This window comes from Mya arenaria, chromosome 5, assembly GCF_026914265.1.
Source record: "Mya arenaria isolate MELC-2E11 chromosome 5, ASM2691426v1".
Classification (NCBI taxonomy): domain Eukaryota; kingdom Metazoa; phylum Mollusca; class Bivalvia; order Myida; family Myidae; genus Mya; species Mya arenaria.
This window is the reverse complement of record NC_069126.1, coordinates 7604677-7626495: the sequence shown is the minus strand read 5'-3', so window position 1 is coordinate 7626495 and position 21819 is coordinate 7604677. Positions and strand designations below refer to the sequence as shown.

The 21819-nt window shown below is 35.4% G+C and overlaps 2 protein-coding genes across 4 annotated transcripts; both read left to right on the top strand.

The window, feature by feature from the left end:
- The first annotated feature begins 637 nt into the window (after nt 1-637).
- On the top strand, nt 638-5704 carry LOC128233852 (toll-like receptor 4). Of its 3 annotated transcripts, XM_052947713.1 has the most exons (3): nt 638-4550; nt 4792-4832; nt 5108-5704. In XM_052947713.1, the coding sequence occupies exon 1, from the start codon at nt 761-763 to the stop codon at nt 3380-3382; it is 2622 nt and encodes an 873-aa protein (XP_052803673.1). In that variant the 5' UTR covers nt 638-760; the 3' UTR covers nt 3383-4550; nt 4792-4832; nt 5108-5704. The 3 variants fall into 3 exon arrangements, with proteins under 3 accessions (XP_052803673.1, XP_052803672.1, XP_052803671.1); XM_052947712.1 differs by having other exon boundaries at nt 4792-5704; XM_052947711.1 differs by having other exon boundaries at nt 638-4832.
- A 9864-nt stretch (nt 5705-15568) lies between these two features.
- On the top strand, nt 15569-21073 carry LOC128234419 (toll-like receptor 4). The gene is made up of 3 exons (XM_052948653.1): nt 15569-15596; nt 19346-19494; nt 20038-21073. Exons 1-3 carry the CDS (start codon nt 15569-15571, stop codon nt 21061-21063), a joined length of 1203 nt encoding a protein of 400 aa, XP_052804613.1. The 3' UTR covers nt 21064-21073.
- Nucleotides 21074-21819: the final 746 nt, after the last annotated feature.

Here is a 21819-nt window from a genome sequence, read left to right as displayed (position 1 = left end):
TCATCTAGGCATAAGAGTTCTCTAGTTATCAATTGGACACATTTTGGTTTACTTACGGGCAAATCTATGTACATGACACAATACTTGATATATTAACTGCATTTTATAATAGTCGAGCTAGATGATTTGAGCAATTGGTCCCTAGGGTGATCTCTTGGACTGAGAATCATAAAAATGTGTTTTAGTACTCTATGATACACATTACAAACAAATATGTTAAAATTTCATACAATCTTTATGATGAATGTATGCCTATTTTTGATGGCACATTATCGATGTAGGCATACTCTATTGACCTGTCCTCAACTTAAGGAGTATAATTCGCTTGACCGTGTAAACCGTGTACACTTTTTGTACAAGTCGGTTGTGCTAAGCCCATGTAGGTCACTTCTGTACATATAAATAAAATGAACATTTATTTTGAAACGGAATTTACAACTTTTGAATGGTAATAGAAAATAATAAAAGAAGAAATTCAATATTTGCAAACCGAACAAGCCACTAATTGTCTGCAAGGAAGTTTATTAACTCCAAATTGATCACCATGTATTAAAAATATTTTTTCGTTCAAACAAAGGTTTTCAAAGGTTTATTAACGTCCTTGTTTCATGCAGATAAAGAGCCATAATTATCTTAAATTTGGCCATTCCATAGAATCATCTCGAATGCTTGAGTCGTGTATATTTTCAATGTGTATCATGAAGATTTATATTCAACATTTACTACATTATTATTGAAGATGTTGGATTGATCGATCATTATGACGAATATGGAGTTGTGGACAATGTTACTATTATTATTTATAATAGTAAATGCATGTGTTGTTCGGGAAGAGTTTGATGTGTTGGCAACGGCTGCTGATACTGAGCCAAACAAACACGTATGCCATGGACCATGCCATTGCATCTACAGGAGATTTAGCATCGTTGTTAATTGTTCACATGGTCAGCTCCAGGCAATACCACCAGATCTACCAGAAAACACGACAGAACTACAGTTTTCGTATAACAAGCTCACGGCATTGAATAGTTCCATGTTCAATGGTCTTATGAAGCTTGAAATATTGAACATAAGTTTTAACGAAATAAACGACATTGAACCGAATACATTTTCTGACCTAGGGGAAACTCTAACTTCTCTATACTTAACATGCAACAGAGTTAGATACATGGAAAGGTTTAGGAAAGCGTTAACACCATTGTTACGTTTAAAATCCTTGTACATACAGCAATGCTTGAAAGACATTGAAGACGGTGAAGTATTTCCAGGGCATGAATTGAAGCAAATGCCACATCTCACAAATCTTTCAGTGGATTTGATAAATAAAGAAGGATTCGCCATATATCTAAATAGCCTTGAATATATGGACATCAAGTATTTTAAACACGACCCACGCATTCCAGATCCACATTTCAGAGGAACTAACAGATGCAATTTGCCAACACTGACTAGGGATGTGCTTGCCAATCTTACGAATGTTCGTTGGCTCCGCCTGAACAGCTGCAATATTTCAAAAGCTGAAATAGAATGCCTTGTAGATTTTGACAATATAACTTTCCTGGATCTTTCGTTCAATGTGAACTTGGGATTTACGGCATTGCCAGGAATAATGTCCGGACTTCAAAATAAAGACTTTGAGGAATTAGTTATTCATCAAATCCATGATACATTTGGTGACTGCACTAAAATTACCAAAGAACAACTCAAATACTTCCAAAACGTTACAAGCTTTCGAAAACTAATAATGAGCTCGAACAGATGGTCGTCATTTGAAGAAGATTCGATCAAGTTCTTCCCAAAAGAGTTTCAATATATTGATGCAAGTCAAAATTTAATGCTTTTGGGGAACTATTTTAAAGATATATTCTCAGGAAAATATTTCTCAAACGTAAAGTTTGTCAACATTTCTACCCAAAGAATAAAATATGGAATTAAACCACTTTTCTTTAATCCAACATTCTTCGTACAAGATGTGTGGCAGAATCGTGAAGCTATGGCGAATAATACGAACAGGTTGTGCCCCAGTTGTCAAACGAATACAAGTCATGTCGTCGTACCGTTACCGCAGAAGATTGAAGTTTTAGACATAAGTCAACTTGACATGGATATTCGGGTTCTCAATTTGTGTATTTGTGAACCCAATAGTCTTAGAGAGTTTTACATGCGTAAAAACAAATTCAGAACAATTGAAGGTCCGCTGATGGGTATGAAACATGTGCAGCTTCTTGATTTGTCGAACAACGCTTGTGCAAATTTATCTTCTGAGGCATTTCATTTTCTTCCTAATTTGACACGGTTGTATTTGTCGGGAAATTTGCTGGGTTATTCATTGGAACGTGACGAAGCTGGAATAACATTTCAGAACTTGAGTCGGCTCGAGGAACTTGACCTTTCATTCAACAAACTGCGTTACCTTCCTTTTTATATATTCAAGGGTTTGACAGGTTTGGAAATGTTGATATTGAAAAACAACAATATGAAGACCTTTGCTGTTAATATGCAGATGATGACGCGCCTGTCTCGTTTAGTCCTGAATAACAACAATTTGAGATATATCCCTAAACTTCAAATGAAACAGATCGACAAAATTATACAAAGTAAATCGCTGCGAATTAACTTGGCGAATAATAAGTTCAAATGCAATTGTACAGACACTGAGTTTGTCCGATGGATTCAGAATAACAATGTGAACCTTGTGGATGTTGAGACCTACATATGTACATACATAGACGACACACCTAAAAATATTACCGGGTATAGCCTCGTGCACGATCTGGAAAAGGAATGTGCCAGCTACACCCTCCTCATAGTCGTGGCATCAATACTCGTGTCAGCGTTTCTGAGTATTTTGACTGGCGGCATCATATACCGGTATCGTTGGGACTTGCGATATTTGTATTATTCCTCGAAGTTTCGTATGAAGGGATATATGCCGGTCGACGCTGATGAAGATAGGTTTAGATATGACATATTCGTTTCATACAGTGATCAAGAAAGACATTTTGTCGTTGCTGATCTGGTGCATGAGTTGGAGGAATCACGGTCTTTAAAATTATGCATCCATGAGCGAGAATTCTTTCTCGGTGGCATGGTGACTGAAAATATCGTCTATGCCATAAACAACTCTAGAAAAACTCTGGTACTTCTTTCAAAGGGGTTCATCGAGAGCCACTGGTGCAGATACGAGTTGAACATGGCCAGGATGGAGGCGATCAAGACTGGAAGAGATGTGCTGTGTACCGTTAAGATGGAAGAAATCATACATGACAACATGCCGTTGGAAGTGATTGACGTCCTAAGGAATCATACGTACATCCAACTTCCGGAGGAGAGAGAACATATGACCATGTTCTGGGACAGGCTATATACAGCACTTTCCTAATAAAATGTATGAACCTGCCTTATTGAAAGCAACAATTGTTAGGTCTGCTGTGTATTTCCTTAATAAAATCATAAGTATTAACTGGAATTTATGCGAGCGAGAGAGAAATATGGGTGACAGGTGACAATTTCACTGAAGCGGGGATACAGCTAACCGCTTTTTGGGTAAAAATGTTTCAACACTTGGGGAGTGACACCTTAAGAACTCGGCTTCAACGTCTACATCCGAAGTTGTTTTTATGGAAAATGGTCGGGGAGTTCCAATAAGACTGATAATATTATCTTGTCAATGGCGACCTAGTATTGGAATTTCTTGTCCTAGGTCAAACCGTTCTCAAGATACTGTGCATTTTTAAACTGATGACTATGCTTTTGCCCTCTTAATCAATTTGGTGTAAATTGTCCGTCATATGCAACCTACCACTAATTTAAAAAACAACCTTAATTCCTGACCTTGATCTTGTGACAGTGCTTACTAAATTTTATACGCTGCTGACCCACTGACAAAAAGAAGGGTAATTTACTATCAAATGAAAACTTCCAAAAAAATATTTAAGTGATAGTTCAAACTGTTTTAGTAAGTGTGGTAAAGAGCACACTCACCAGACAATATAATTCAGAGTCGAATTTTTGGCTGTTCATCACGTAACGGGACATACTAATGTTTTTAGCCGACTATGGTCGTTTGTTTAAACGGAGTTCTGGTTATGTTTGGACTAACCGATTATAGTGTTGTGCTTGTCATTGTAGTTTTGAATATTCCTTGCACTGAATGCGGCATATGCGTATGGTAATAATTCGCATTAATATCGCGTGTATTCATGTTTGAACCAGGTGTTTACATTTTTCGTAAATGTGGAGATTCCCATCGTCTCCATATTATAATCCTTGATAATATTTAGCTTTGCTAGTATGTGAAAATATTGTCGTTGAATCATGACAAGTTGTATTATGTCCAATTACTTGTCAAACAGCCAAAATTTTAGCTCTTAATAATACTTCTAGTGTCTGTGTCAATGGATAAGCAATTTGATAATATTGTGATGGACTACAAGCGGCACGGCATAGGTTTTATTCAAATTTCTATGTAGCTTAAAGTTAACAGTTTTGTAAAATACTGGACTGTTTATACATGTAATAGGGTACAATTCAAATCACATGTCCAAGAGGTTAGTAGGCCTTGTTTCTGATGTAACTGTACAATGTAAATGCATAACATAAACATTATAATATGGTACAAAAAATAATGATGATGAGTTGACATACTGTTTTGGAAATTTGGGTACTTATTATCAAACGCTGTCAGTCTACGGATGCGTTGCACCCAGTAATTGTAAACTGACCTAAAGTGACCATAGGCTATAAATGATTAAAGTAACACGATTGTCATTTTTCACAAACCTATTTCAGAAGCGAAAACATCTGCTGTCGAGGCTGGAATATCAGTAGACGTATGTGAAATTGTATACAAATTGCGTGTTCAAAAAAAGAGAAAGAACGATGCAGATGATAGATTATTAAATTTTAAGAACTATTTAATTTAATGTTTTAATCTTGGACTTAATGTTAACTAGGTATTGTTGATTTGATTGGGAAACTTGTATTGTTCAATGAATGACCTTTGATCTACTGACCTAAATTTCAATATGGTCATCATCGGGTCGTCACTCATCTAGGCATAAGCGTTCTCTAGTTATCAATTGGACACATTTTGGTTTACTTGCAGACAAAACTATGCACATGACACAATATGCCACCATGTCTTTGAAAAGGTGTGTGGGGCATAAAAGAAGTTTTGGATAGAAGGGCATAAAAGAAAAATGAAAATGTTAAGGAAGGCCTATGCAGATGCAGTAATGCTAAAAACAGCGATAAGTTAGTCTTATGCAAGATTCCAATATGGGCATAAGAGAGGAAGTGATGATCAACAATGCTGCTGACCACAGTCGATTACGTCAAATAACATCGTGCAAACAATGAACTGCTTGTAGAAGACCATCGCATAAGGATACGTGAAAAGAAGGAAAATGTGGCCGGATTAAGTTCAGTGATGTTTCCATGGAGACTTTCTACACCATCTTAAAAGACCTATGACTTTGCGTTACTGCATAAATATTATATCTTCTGATTAACATATCGACACAGTTTCTTTGCGTTCGTTTATGTTCACAGAAGTACGAAGTTATTCATAAATATTTAAATGCAAAAACAAGGACGTTAATATGATTTTGAAATATAATACAGTTGACTTTGTATAAACAGAAACATAGTATAATGGCATGTTTATTCATCTAAAGGGACAAAACTTCCTGGCAACGACGGTAATAACACTTGAACGGAAACTTATTGTTATAAACACATGTATGTCTATATAAAACGAGTTAACTTCCTTGCATTGACTATATCAAACAAATAATTAATATCTGGTAAAGTTGACATCAATCTTTTAATTCTAAATATTTGAAGCGTAGTGATGATTTACTTAACGAATGCGCTGCAATCTTAATGTATTTTACTCAGTTCGTATGCAACCTTAAAAAAGACGCTTTAAATTTTTGTTAAATAATGAAATGATGATCACCCTTCTGTCGTCTCTATTTAATAAAATAATAACCGATACCACTCTGCGCATGCGCGACGAATGCAGTAAGCTTTGTTTGGAAAAGGCAAATACATGTTTATTTAAATTTATTTCTTATCGACACCAAACTGAAGTAACACTTAAGCAGGAATGAATGTTGACATTTTAAAAGCAAAAAACAACAACAATGGTAAGAACCGCGACAAAATTTTAAAGTTGAAACAATGTCAACATGAAACTCATTTCTAGAGGTTGTAATACGACGTTGTTTAAGGCTTAAAATGCATTACGGGGCATTCATGCGATCTTAAATGTCCCGATCACAGTAGTTCACGTGTAGCTCAATATGGGTAAATCGTTTTTTTATGTGGCATTCAAGATCGCACGAATACCCTAAAATTATATTTACCCTAATAATAAGTGTTCTGCACAATTCTTGTAATCCAGCCATTACAAAGGCACATTTTCACACCCAAGGGGGAAGTACACGTCAATGCATCCAATGAATGGATCAGCGAAGTAACGCCCCTTTTAAAACACACTCGCACCAATGCAATTTGTCCATGTACATGCCGTCTGCATAAGGATAACACAGCAATGGAAGATACACTGTCGTATGCCAAACTTAAATACCTTCTCACAGAATAATAATAATATTTCAATGAAATAGTACTTTTTAAAAGAGGGGTAACTTTACAATTCTTGAACATTGTAAATCAACATGAGAAAAAGGTATTCAGACTTGCTTAGATTATCAAAATGAACAGTGTTAAGAACGAGATCGGTCTTATAACTTACCTTTTGTTCGCCTTTCCGAGAAGCTGTTTTCGTTGTCATCAACAGTGACAGCCCTGTTGGGACTGAAGCCGATGGTCACACAAACCATTTATCTATAAATGCACTTTTGGCTTCTAGCAGTAACTAGCCATCTAGGAATTCCACTAAGTAAGTATAACTTACTAACTGATTAACTAGATAAGATTCGTGTTACTAGTTACCTATACATGTATTCCAGAATCTGTGCTAACAAGTTGTAAAGTTATGGTATGCGAATTCTACTTAGTAAGTCTTATTTAGGTAACCAGTTAATCTGTTACTTATTAGGTGGAATTCGCAAACCAAAACTAGATAGCAGTTATTGATAGATGCCAAAAGGGCATTTACAGATAAGTGGTTACACGATTCTTATCATATTAGTCATTATGTTATTTATTCAGAGGAATTTGCAGACCATAACTTGTTAACACGTTAGTGTTGTATACCTTAAAAGGGTAAGAGGTGGCAGTTTTTGGCACTTTAAAGCCAACTATTAGTCTTATGGTATTAATCTTACCAAAACGTTTCGCGAATACTATCGAGTTAGCTTGATTTTTTTCGCAATAATTAAACGGTTAAAATGAAATATTCCTCAACTTCCATTCCTTACATAAACTGCCATTTGGCAATTGCGTTCATCAATCGATGAACGCAACATCTTCGGATATGTTCGGATCGCAATTCATCGCATAACAATAAACATGAAAACTATTGATATTGTTATTTTTGTATTGTGTCAGCAGGTCCCGTAAAATATGAATCAACATTTTTGAAAGTGTTCCGTTATTATATTATAAACGCGTTGTTGCCAAAAGTGTTTCAATTTTACGTTTATAAGTGATTTCAAGTGGTTGATCTTTTCTTGCGTTATTGTGATGTCATTTGATAAAAATGTTTCCGGTAACAGTCGGGTCGTCCTATTTACAAAATGGGTAAGAAAGGATTACTGAATGGTAATCCGAAATGAAATGAGGTATTTTTTTAACGTTTCTTGAATACAATTATGAACTATTGGTGTCAATATAAGAAATGAATATGCGGGGTTGATGTCATTATCGGGGATATGAACGCAATTGGGCTGGTCAAGGTATGCGTGGAGTCCCTCCACACACTTAGACCAGCCCAATTGCGTTCATACCTCGATAATGACATCAACCCCGCAATTCATTCCTTAAATAATTAGCGAAGGTAAACAGTTAATCTTACGACAGTTATATGCCAACATACGGAAGTCTCAATCGAACGGTCGATACGAAATGTCAATGACGTAACTCAGGAGTACAATGGATTTTGAGCGTCCGCCAGGTCCCAGTATCACGGAAAAACTTCAGTCAAATCTCATTCTCAATCTCAACTCATTTTCCCATATTACAGTATGACATTATTAGAAATTACTAATGTTTTACTATTTTAAAAAGAACATTCTCACATGCATTATGTTGATTCACATTTTTGTTCAATATTCTAACAAAAAATATTTTTATAGCACAAAATGTACTTGAGTAAAACTCAAAAATAATAAATTTGATTCAAGTACAATTTTGGCTCTCATTTTTTTTCTATAAAATATTGATTTTTTTTTTTTTATCAAGATAATGAATGAGAGAATGCAATTTTAAAAAGGGTAAAACATTTACAATTTTTAATCATATGATGCTGTAATTTGATAAAAAGAGTTGAGACTGAGATTGAGATTTGACTTGAGTATTTTCGTGATATTGGGTCCAGGTCTTGGCTCGATTAACGTGTACAACAGGGAAAGGGAGAACATTGCCGAGCGCGTTGTTTATGAAAACCCCCAGAATATTTTATTTTTATATTATATGATTATATATTTGATTATATATTTGATATATCAAATATATAATATATAAATAAAAAAAACTTTGTATTTGAATTGCATTATTCTGTTGTCATTGTCTGGCAGCAAATATATTTTATCAAATTAATTCCAAGCCATTTGTTTACCAAAGTGCTGTTTCCAAAAGCGATGAACGTTTCATATATATGTATAAGGTTTCATAACATTGTCTTCAATCAAATAAGAATATATATATATATATATATATATATATATATATATATATATATATATATATATATATATATATATATATATATATATATATATATCCTTGTTTGTCAGAGTAGAATTGGCGGTAATATTCTTATTTATTGACACTCTTGAATTTTTTATACTTCGCTAGTGGTTATTCGTAACCAATGTTTCTGAAAAGTATGTTTGAAAATATTTATTTTTGATATCCAATTTGGCCCAAAGCGTAAGTGGTTCAATATTTTTTCCTCGCAGGTTTTACCGCCTTGATTTAAGATGTCGTTAACATGAAGTAAGTCATAATTAATTCAGTTAAAACAACTGTGTATTTTCTTGTGAAACTTAATGAAGTTATTGCCCCAAATATTCTGATGAAGAAAAAATCTTAAAGATTCAGGTTTTACCTATTTTAGCCTTATCCAAAGAGTGATTTAATGTCGAAAGAAGGCAGATAAATGGTTTGTTTCTATGCCATAGGGACACTCTAAATTCATAAAAAACTATGAATTCCCTCCCATAGTTTGGTATAAATTTCCTGTGCGCTTCTTCGGATATTAAAGATTCTACCCATTTTATTTTTATTTAAATGAATGAAGGATTCTAAATATATCATATTTAAACCTTTTGCATTTTTATATATTTGACATTTTGCAGCAGTATGGGTCCTTCGTTTATTTTTTTTTTCATTTTTGTTATCCCACTAAAAGCTAAATATGATTTTGTTTTATACTGATCACATAATTTGTATCGTATTTATAATTTTTAATATCATTTTCTCTGGTTTATTCGATTTTGACTCTATATAATTATCCCTATTTTCTGAAAATAAATGACCATCCACATTTAATTTTGTCAGATTTTACTTCGTTTGTCTTAAATTTTCTAGGAACAAAATAATAATAATTTGTATTGTTCTCACCTTCTTCTTGAAATTTTATGCGACCTTATTTGAGCATCCCTAGCTTTTTATATAATATCTCTAAATCCATTTGTATTTTTTAATTTCGTCATAAGTTCCCATTGTGTTTGTATATTCATGTAATCATTTACCTATAAATACCTGATTCAGGCGCTAACAGGTTATCTAGTTATGGTTTGCGAATTCCACTTACTAGTAAATAACATTTTTACTGGTAAACTAGATACAATTCATGCTACTTACTTAGTGAAATTCGCAAATGATAAGTAGATGACCAGCATAAATATATTCATAGATAAGTGGTTACACGAATGATATTTAGTTAACCAGTTCTTACGTAACAGGTGGTATTCGCAAACCATAACTAGATAACCAGTTACTGCTAGAAGCCAAAAGTGCATTCATAGATAAGTGGTTACATGATTTTAAACTAGTTATACAGATATTTAACTTACCATAAAAGTATCGCGAATATTTACTGGTTAGCAAGATAATTATCGCGAAAATTAAGTGGTTAACACGAAACAATTCACGAACGCTATTAGGTTATCTTACGGCAGTAATTTTCCACCATAAGTTATACACCGTCCAACACGCATACGTACCTTAAAATGATTCAGTTTATCCCGTAGAACCATAAATGTCTTTAAGATGGCAAAAATAAATGCACATATTAAAAAGTAAAACTACCAATTCAAATTTCTTTTTTCTGAAAACACCAGGTCTGACCCAAGGGGCGCTCTACCTATATGTGTATTTTCTTCTTTCTAAAAAACACACAATTAGATGCTATTGTTTTATTTAAGCAAAGCACAACCAGACTAAAAACATTATTGTTGAATATCTTATTTTGATATCATTATAAGCTCCATAAACACACACGCACACACGCACGTACGCACACATACACGCACGCGCGCGCGCACGCACGCACGCACGCACGCACGCACACACACACACACACACACACACACACACCCGCACGCACACACACATACACTCACACACAGACACACACATAGTATGTATATCCTAGCTAGTATACAGGTAATCACATTTACTGAATCGAAAAGTAAGCGTAAATGCTTTAATCATTAATGAACATGTGGTGAAAAGTTGATTTTCAGGTGTTTTTTTCAGGAAGAACGGTAAATAAACTTCACTCAGTAGTTGCTGTATGAAGCCTGTCCCAGAACATGTTCATGTGTTCTCTCTCCCGTGGATGTTGGATGTAGGTATGATTCCTAATGGCGTCAATCACTTCCAGCGGCAGGTTGTCATGATTTCTTCCATCTAAACGGTACACAGGACATTTATTCCAGTCTTGATTGCCTTCATCCTGGCCATGTTCAACTCGTATCTGCACCAGTGGCTTTCCATGAGCCCCATTGAAAGAAGTATCAGTCTTTCTAGAGTTGTTGATGGCGTAGACGATATTTTCAGTCACCATGCCACCTAGAAAGAAATCTCGCTCGTGGATGCATAATTTCAAAGACCGTGATTTCTCTAACTCATGCAACAAATCAACAATGACAAAATGTCTTTCTTGGTCATTGTATGAAACAAATACGTCATGTCTAAACCTATTTTGATCAGCGTCGACTGGCATGTACCCCTTCATACGAAACTTCGTGGAATAATACAAATATCGCAAGTCCCAACGATACCGATATATGATGCCGCCAGTCAAAATGCTCAGAAACGCTGACACGAGAATTGATGCCACAACTATGAGGAGGGTGTAGCTGGCACATTCTTTTTTCAGATCATGCACGAGGCTTTACCCGGTAAGATTTATAGTTGTTTCGTCTATGTATGTATATAGGTAGGTCTCACCATCCAAAAGGTTCACATTTTTTGCTGAATATATCGTACAAACTCAATGTCAGTACAATTGCATTTGAAATTATTATTCGCCAAGTTTATCAGCAGCAATTTCCTTTTTGTGATTTTGTCGATCTGTTTCATTTGAAGTTAAGGGATATATCTCAAATTGTTGTTATTCGGGACTAAATTTAACAGGCGTGTCATCATCTGCACTTTAACTAGAAACGTCTTCATTTCGTTATTGTTCAGTTTCAAGGTTTCCAAACATGTCAAACCCTTGAATATATCAGATGGAAGGCAACGCAATCTGTTGAACAACAGTTTCAAATTAGGAAGAAAATAAAACGGATCAGAAGACAAATTTTCGCAAAAGTTTTTCGACAAACCGAGTAGCTGCACATGTTCCATACCTATCAGCGGATCTGCAATTGTTCTGAATTTGTTTTGCCGCATGTAAAACTCCCTTAGCCTGTTAGGCTCACAAATGTACACTCTGAGAACCCGAATGTCCATGTCAAGTTGACTTATGTCTAATATTTCAATTTGCTTCGGTAACGGTACGCAATTCCAGAGCGCATCAATCGCATGATTCTGTAACATATCTTGGACGAATAACAATGGGTTAAATCCGTATTTTATTTTTTGGGAAGAAATGTTGACGAAAGTCATATTTAAGAAATATTTTCCAGAAAGTATATCTTTAAAATAGTTCCCCAAAAGCATTAAATTTGACTTACATCAAGATATTGAAACTCTTTTGGGAAATACTTAACCGAATCTTCATCAAAAGACGACCAGCTGTTAGAACTCATGATAAGATTTCGTAAGCTTGTAACATTTTTTGAGTTCTTCTTTGGTTATTTTAATGCAGTCACCAAATTTATCATGGATTTGATGAATTACTAATTCCTCAAAGTCAGTATTTTGAAGTCCGGACATTATTCCTGGCAAGGCTGTAAATTGCAAGTTTACATTGAACGAAATATCTAGGGTAGTTATATTGTCAAAGTCTACAAGGCAATCAATGTCAGCTTTTGAAATATTGCAGCTGTTCAGGCGCAGCAAGCGGACGTTCTTAGGTTGGCAAGGACATCCCTAGTGAGTGTTGGCAAGTTGCATCTTTTAGTTCCTTTGAAACGAGGATCTGGCTTGTCTGGGTCAAGTTCATGGTACTTGATGTCCATATATTTAAGGCTGTCCATATGAAATGGAAACCCGTCTTTATTTATTAAATCAACTGAAAGATTAGTGAGATATGGCATTTGCTTCAATTCATTCGATGGAAATATTTCACTGTCTTCAATGTCTTCCAAGCATTGCTGTATGTACAAGGATTTAATTCGTATCAATGGTGTTAACGCTTTCCTAAACCTTTCCTTGTATGGAACCCTGTTGCATGTAAGGTAGAGAGAAGTCAGAGATTTTCATAGGTCAGAAAACGTATTCGGTTCAATGTCGTATATTTCGTTAAAACTTAAGTTTAATAGTTCAAGCTTTATAAGACCTTTGAACCTGGATCTCTTCAGGGCCCTGAAAACTGCAGCTCTGTCGTAGATCTGGTAGACCTGGTGGTATTGCCTGAAGCTGAGCATGTGAACAATCAACAACGAGTTTAAAGCTACTGTAGACGCATTGGCATGGTTCATGGCATACGTTTTTGCTTTGCTCAGTCTCAGAAGCCGTGTCCGATACAGCAACGTCTAACCCCATAACACCTACATTGATTGTTATGGATGCAAACAGGAAAATTATCCAAAACTCCATGTTGTATAATGTTCGATATATCCAACTGTTCCAATGAAAATGTAATTAAATACAAATTTGTAAATCAAAGATGAAATATGATACGGAAGCAGGAGGGAATCTTTTAATGAATGGCAACGATAAGTCATTCATGAACCTTCATATGCAAAATCAAGGACGTTAATTTGATTTTGAAACGTAATAAGCTTTGTATGGTGGCATATTACTGACATAAGATAACCTAATAGCGTTCGCGAATTGTTTCATGTTAACCACTTAATTTTTGCGATAATTATCTAGCTATCTAGTTGATATTCGCGATAATGTTTTGGTAAGATAAATATCATAGGACTTAAAAGCAGGCCTGAAAAAGTCCAGAACTGCCACCTATAACCCCTTTTGAGTTATACATCACTAACAGGTTAATTAGACATGGTTTGCGAATTCCACTTAATAAGTAACATAATAACTGTATAACTAGATAAGATTCGTGTTACCACTTATCTATAAATATTCTTTTGGCTTCTAGCAGTAACTGGTAATCTAGTTATGGTTTGCGAATTCTACTTAATAAGTAAGATAATAACTGGTTAACTAGATAAGATTACTGTTACCACTTATCTAAAGATACATCCTGGGCTTCAAGCAGTAACTGGTTATCTAGTTTTGGTTTGCGAATTCCTATGGTGGCATGTAACTGCCGTTAGGTAAAATGTTATCGTTCGCGAATTGTTTCGTGTTAACCACTTAATTAATAATTAGTAATACTTATCTAGCTATCAAGTTGATATTCGCAATAATTATTTGGTAAGATAAGTATCATAGGACTAAAAGCAGGCATTAAAAAGCCGAGAACTGCCACCTATTACCCTTTCGAGTTAAACAACACTAACAGGTTAACTAGACATGGTTTGCGAATTCCACTTTATAAGTAACATAATAACTGTTTAACTACATAAGATTCGTGTTACCACTTATCTATAAATGCTCTTATGGCTTCTAGCAGTAACTGGTAATCTAGTTATGGTTTGCGAATTCCACCTGATAAGTTACATAATAACTGGTTAACTAGATAAGATTAGTGTTACCACTTATCTAAAAATACACACTGGGCTTCGAGCAGTAACTGGTTTTCTAGTTATGGTTTGTAAATTCCTATGGTGGCATGTAACTGCCGTTAGGTAACATGTTATCGTTCGCGAATTGTTTCGTGTTAACCACTAAATTTTCCCGATATTTATCTACCTATCTACTGGTAGTTAGTATTCGCGATAGGTTTTTTGTAAGTTAAATATCATAGGACTAAAACAGGCTTGAAAGAGCCTAAAACTACTACCTGATACCTTTTCATGCTATACAACACTAACAGGTTAACAAGTTATAGTTTGCGAGTTCCGCTTAATAAGTAACATAAAAACTGTTTGACTAGATAAGATTCGTGTTACCACTTATCTAAAAATGCACTTTTGGAAGCAGCAACTGGTTTTCTAGTTATGGTTGGCGAATTCAAATTAATATGTAACATAATTCGCGAACGTTAACAGATTATCTTACGGCAGCTATATTCCACCATAGCTTAGCTTCGTTTAAACGGAAACGTATTGTTAAAATGGCATGTTTGCCAGTGTCAAGGGAAAAACTTCCTTTCAAGCACGTTATTGAAATTTTGAAAGGAAATATTTTGTTATAATCACATGTTTGTCGATATAAAGTAACTTTATTGTGCATTGACAATAATAAACAAAAATGAATATCTTAGAGAACGCACCAAAACCTTTGAATTCTTAGTATCTAAAGCAAAATAGTTCACTTAATGAATGTGCTGCAATTTTAAAGTATTATTCTACAAATTTCACATGCAACTTTAAATGAAGACACTTTAAATTACTGTTAAATATTTAAATCTTAATCACCCTTTTGTCGTCTGTATTTTTTAATGGAAATAATGGCCAATACCACTCTTTGCATGCGCAACGAAAGCATCTGTTTCACCGTAGTATAAGCTATTTTGGGAAAGGCAAATACATGTTTATTTCTAACGAAATCTAACTGAAGATGCACTAAAGCAGGAATGAATGTTGATTTTTATCAAGAAAGAGAATCGATGGTGAGAACAACGACGATATTTCATAGTTGAAACAACGTCAACATGAAAACCTTTTCTCAACGTTGGAAGTTCAACGTTGTTTAAAGGATTAAAGTTCATTTTGGGGCAGTCATGCGATCTTGAATGTCCCGCTCACAAATGGTTGTTCTCGTGAAGCGCTTCATGGGTAAATTGTCACTTTTAGAGTGGCATTCAAGATTGCATTTATGCCCCCGAAATGACTTTTCAACCTTACATTACAAGTTTTCTGCACTTATTGTAATCCAATTTTTCTCGAAACCATTAAAACCGCTCACTTTCACAAAGGGAATGAACGCGTCACTGTATCGAATGAATTGAACAGCGAAGTACAGCCCTTTTTTAACCACACTCATACCAATGCACTCCAGCGTGACATTATTGTTATGTTTTCCGTCTGCAATATGAAAAACACATTTATAGATGATTCACTGCCGCATGCAAAATTTAAAATACATTTTCACAGACTGATAATACTTCAAAGTAAAAGAACTTATTTGAAAGAGTTTTTCAGGAACATTGTAAATGAAATTGTGAAAAGAAGTATTTAAAGTCGCTTAAATTATACAAATATACAATGTTAAGAACCAGATCAGGGTTTTAACTAAACTTTAGTTCGCCTTCTTTCGTTCTTCACTACCCTCCAGACGTGGTAATCTTGAGGGGGAGATCGATGCGGGGTTTCCGCATGATTACTGGGGGACTGTGTAGGCGGGATGGAGTAGTTGGACACAAGCAAATGCGGTGGAGAATCTAAAAGTCTTTACACGATGTAAAATGTAAACTTTACGAAGAATTTCGACCCCATAGAAAAAATCTTCCTAATATCATTTACTTCGTCTAGATGGATCGTAATATTATGATCCGGGAGTCGATTTATTATAACACCGTTGGTACATTTAAAATCCTTGTACAAACAGCAATGCTTGGAAGACATTGGAGACGGTGAAATGTTTCTAGCGAATGATATAAAGCAAATGCCACATCTCACAAATCTAAAGCGTGTCCTTCAAGGTGTTATAAGGTTTGTTGAGTTTTTGACCGAAAGACCTAGCTCATGCCTCCCCACCGAGTTTTGGAACTGTAACCCAAATCATACCCTAGGAATCAATTGAAGAATATTTTGTATTCGGTTAAACTACAACCATCACCATTGACCTCCTGACTTCAAGCTTAGTATAGAAACTTAGGCCAAAACGTTATCTTGTTATCAAACAGTCCAGGTTTGGTCTACCAACGCACCAACGCACTGAACTATGTGCATGTGCAATGCGATAAATCCCACTTCGTCAAGGGGGGGGGGCATAACTAAAGCTCTTGGAGGGGGGGGGGGGGCATATAAAGAAATAATTAACATGTTATTGAAGGCCTATTTAAAAGCAGCAATAAAAAACAGGGATGCACTTGTTTGAAACGTTGCTTTTACGATCTAGAGTAATATTAATGCATTTCTAGCCACATCCTATGACTATGGGTCTTGTTTATATCAGATCAAAGTCCCTACACTGAACGTCTGGGTCACACTTAAGGGTTAACAATTATGGAGTACTGAACATACGCGCATAGAAAATATTATGCTGTCTGGTCCGGGCTAAAACTGTTATGCACTGGGAGGTGAACAAAACATGTCACATGCAATACCTACGACCTTACATTGCGGCCCAACTCTTAACATAGAAGTAAATTATCATGGAATGCTGCATATAGAGTATTGGTTGTTGTGTCCATGATGTAACTTTATTGTTCATGGTGGGCAAAGACGTTTGATATATAAGGACAACGTGACGCATGCGTGACCCATTTCCTTGTCTTGAAGGTCAAGGTTGCAGTTAGAAGTTCATATTTATGGATTGCTGTATATATGGTTATAGAGTATAGGTGGTTGTGTTCAGTCTGAAACTTTGTAATGCAAACAAAGGGTCTTGCATATATGCCTATACTCTGTTGACTCTTTAAGTCTTTCCGAATGTAGGCATATTCCATTTATCTGTCTGGCGTTGAAGTATTAATCACTTACAGTAACAGCTCTTGTTATAACTGACGGTATGGGGACTCTTATTAGTCAAAGCCAATTGCCGTGCAAGATTAACCAAGAACAGATCTGTAGGCTCAGTTGCAACGTACACATATAACGTATGAATTAAGATTTTGAACGGTTATTTAAAACAAAATGATATCAAATGTTCATGAAACTTTGACGTCTTTCTTTCATCTGTGTCCGTGTAAACTTTTAGTAAAGCTGGTTGGGTCAAGACTATGTAGGACACTTCTGTAAATATATAAAAAACATATCTATAGCAGTAATAATTTTTTCAGTTTCAAAACAGTATTTATAGTTTCAATAATTGTCTCTACACCTTGATCATATTGAATTAAAAATTACCTTGGGTTTGCAACACTTTGCGATTCCCAAACATTTCCAAACCCATTGCTGTATAAGTTACGCTTAACATCAGTAACCCAGTTTTTTATACCCTATATTGTCATGATATATAAGCATCTCAAAGCACAATCTTGTATATCCGTCTTTGGGCAAGTTGAGTAACCTTAACCAATATTTAATACATCGTTTTGAAGCATAAATGTGCATATAGGATATATTCCTGTATCAGTAACATTACATTCAGAAGTATAGGCATTAAAAAGCCTATGCATTTGTTATAAATGGTAATGGAAAATAAAAAAAGAAATTAAATATTTTCAAAATGAATAAGCCGTAAATTGTGCGCAGGAAAGTTTATTCAAACCTAATGGACAAACATTTGATGAAAACATTATTTTTCCGTTCAAACAAATCCAGGTTCTCAAAGGTTTATTATCGTCCTTGTTTCACGCAATCAAACATCATAATTATCTTAACTTTGTCCATTACATAGAATCAGCGCATGCATGCGTCGTGTAAATTTCCAATATTTATCAAGTTCGTTATAGAGAGTATATTTAACTTTAACTACAATATTATTGAAGATGTTGGATTGATCGATCATTATGACAAATATGGAGATGTGGCCTATTTTCCTATTTTTATATATAAAAGTTCATGTACGTGTTGTTGGGGAAGGGTTTGATGTGTTGGCAACGGCTGCTGATATTGAACCAAACAAACACTTATGCCATGAACAATGCCAATGCTTCTACAGGAGCTTCAATCTCGTTGTCGATTGTTCACATCTTGAGCTTCAGGCAATACCACCAGATCTACCAGAAAACACGACGGAACTACAGTTTTCATATAACAAACCCCGTACCTTGAAGCAATGTTTAAAGGTCTTATGAAGCTTGAAATATTAAACTTAACTTTCAACGAAATATACGACATTGAACCGAATACATTTTCTGACTTCGGGAATGCTCTGACTTCTCTTTACCTTACATGTAACAAAGTTCCATACAAGGAAATGTTAAGGAAAGCATTAATACCGTTGTTACGTTTAAAATCCTTCTAAATAAAGCAATGCTTGGAAGACATTGAATACGGTGAAGTATTTCCAGGGCATAGATTGAACAAATGCAACATCTCACTAATCTTTCAGTGGATTTAATAAATACACAAGGGTTTCCCATACATCTGGACAGCCTTACATATTTAGACATCATGTACCATAACCATGACCCAGTCGAGCCAGATCCCCTTTTCAGAGGAACAAACAGATGCAACTTGCCAACACTCAATAGAAATGTGCTTGCCAACCTAACGAATGTTCGCTTGCTGCGCCTGAACAGCTGCAATATTTTAAAAGCTGACATAGATTGCCTTGTAGATTTTGACAATAAAGCAACCCTAGACCTTTCGTTCAATGTAAACTTGGGATTTACGGCATTGCCAGGAAAAATGTCCGGACTTCAAAATAAAGACATTGAGGAATTAGTTATTCATCAAATCCATGGTATGAATAGTGACTGCAATCAATAAAATAACCAAAAAAGAACTTAGATACTTTCAAAACGTTACAAGCTTACGAAAACTTATACTGAGCTCGAACAGATGGACATCATTGGATGAAGATGCGGTTCAGTATCTCCCAAATACAATTCAATATCTTGATGTTAATCAAAATTTAATGCTTTTGGGGAAGTATTTGAGAGAGATATTCTCTGGAAAATATTTATGGAATGTAAAATTCGTCAACATTTCATCTCAAAATAATAAATACGGATTGAAACCATTAATCTTCAGCCGGGCTTTCTTCGTCCAAAATAAGTTGCAGAAGCGTGAAAAAAGGGCGAATAAAACAAGCGACTTTTGCCCCAATTGTTCGGAGGATGCCTTTCCTGTTATCGTACCGTTACCGCAGCAGATTGAAGTATTAGACATAAGTCAACTAGACATGGATATTCACGTTGTCAGATTGTGCATATGTGAGCCCAACAGTCTAAGAGAATTTTACATGCGGAAAAACAAATTCCAAATAATTGATGGTCCGCTGATGGGTATGGAACATGTACAGCTACTTGATTTGTCGAACAACGATTGCGAGGATATATCTTCTGATGCGTTTCATTTTTTTCCTAATTTAACACGGTTGTTTTTGTCGGGAAACTTGCTAGATTATTCATTGACACGTGACAAAGCTGGAATAACATTTCAGAACTTGAGTCTGCTTAAGGAGCTTGACCTTTCATTCAACAGAATACGTTACCTTCCATCTGATATATTTAAAGGTTTGACAGGTTTGGAAATCTTGAAACTGAACAATAACCAAATGAAGACGTTTCTAGTTGATTTGCGGATGATGACAAGCCTGATAATTTTACTCATGAATAACAACAATTTGAGATATATCTCTGAACTTCAAATGAAACAGATCGACAAAATCATACAAAGTAAATCGCTGCTAATAAACTTGGCGAATAATAATTTCAAATGCAATTGTACTGACATTGAGTTTGTAAGATGGATTCAGCGAAGAAATGTGAACCTTGTGGATGGTGAGACCTACATATGTACATACATAGACGAAACAACTAAAAATCTTACTGGGAATAGCCTCGTGCACGATCTGGAAAAAGAATGTGCAAGCTACACCCTCATTTTAGTTGTGGCATCAATTCTTTTGACAGCGTTTCTGAGCATTTTGACTGGCGGCATCATATATCGGTATCGTTGGGACTTGCGATATTTGTATTATTCCTCTAAGTTTCGTTTGAAGGGGTACATGCCGGTAGACACTGATGAGGATAGGTTTAGATATGACGTATTTGTTTCATACAGTGATCAAGAAAGAAATTTTGTCATTGTTGATCTATTGCATGAGTTGGAGGAATCACGGTCTTCTTTGAAATTATGCATCCACGAGCGAGATTTCTTTCTCGGTGGCATGGTGACTGAAAATATCGTCTACGCCATAAACAACTCTAGAATGACTCTGGTACTTCTTTCAAGAGGGTTCATAGAAAGCCACTGGTGCAGATACGAGTTGAACATGGCCAGGATGGAAGCGATTAAGACTGGAAGAGATGTCCTGTGTATCGTGAAGATGGAAGAAATCATGCATGACAACCTGCCGCTGGAAGTGATTGACGTCATAAGGAATCATACGCACATCCAACTTCCGGAGGAGAGAGAACACATGACCTTGTTTTGGGACAGGCTGCATACAGCACTTTCCGAATAAAATATACGTACCTCCCTTACTGAAAGCAACAATTGTTAGGCCTAATGTGTATTTCCTCAATAAAGCCCAAATAATTCACTGTACTTTGTGTGAGAGACAGAGAGAGAGGGGGGGGGGGTGTTGGGCAAACAATAACCAAAACAATAATCATCATCTTCAACCTACCACTATAGACTATAGATGCAGGGACGTTTATCAAACAGTTCCATGGCCAGATTTATTGTGCGAAAAAAAGACTGCGGACAATCGGAATTTCATCGACATTTTACAGACTAAACAATCACAGACGTATATGAACGGTTTATAATGTAAGAATTCTTTACATTTAATAGCAAGTAAATCGCAAAGTAATTTTAATTAAGCAGTTTAACCTTAAAAAACCTAACTCTGAGCAATCTTTATCACTTATGCAATTTACACTTTACATTGAATCATTTGAACATAGCAATACTAATTACACGTTAAAACAGTACATCTCATCAAGAGTATTATTATTCAATTTACGAACTACTTCTTCTGATGTACAATCATACATCCGATGTGGTTTTTGATGGAAAATGGCCAGGGAGTTCCAATAAGACTGCGGGTGTGAAATCATTAATGTTCGTGGGACATTAATGATCGTGGTTTTGGTGGGTTGGGTGATCACGAATTCAAAAAACATAGACCCTTTATTCACTTTTTTCAACTGCCAGTATATACTTCACAGAGGTCGCAGTATACAGCGTAAATACCGAACCCACTGTATATCTTACC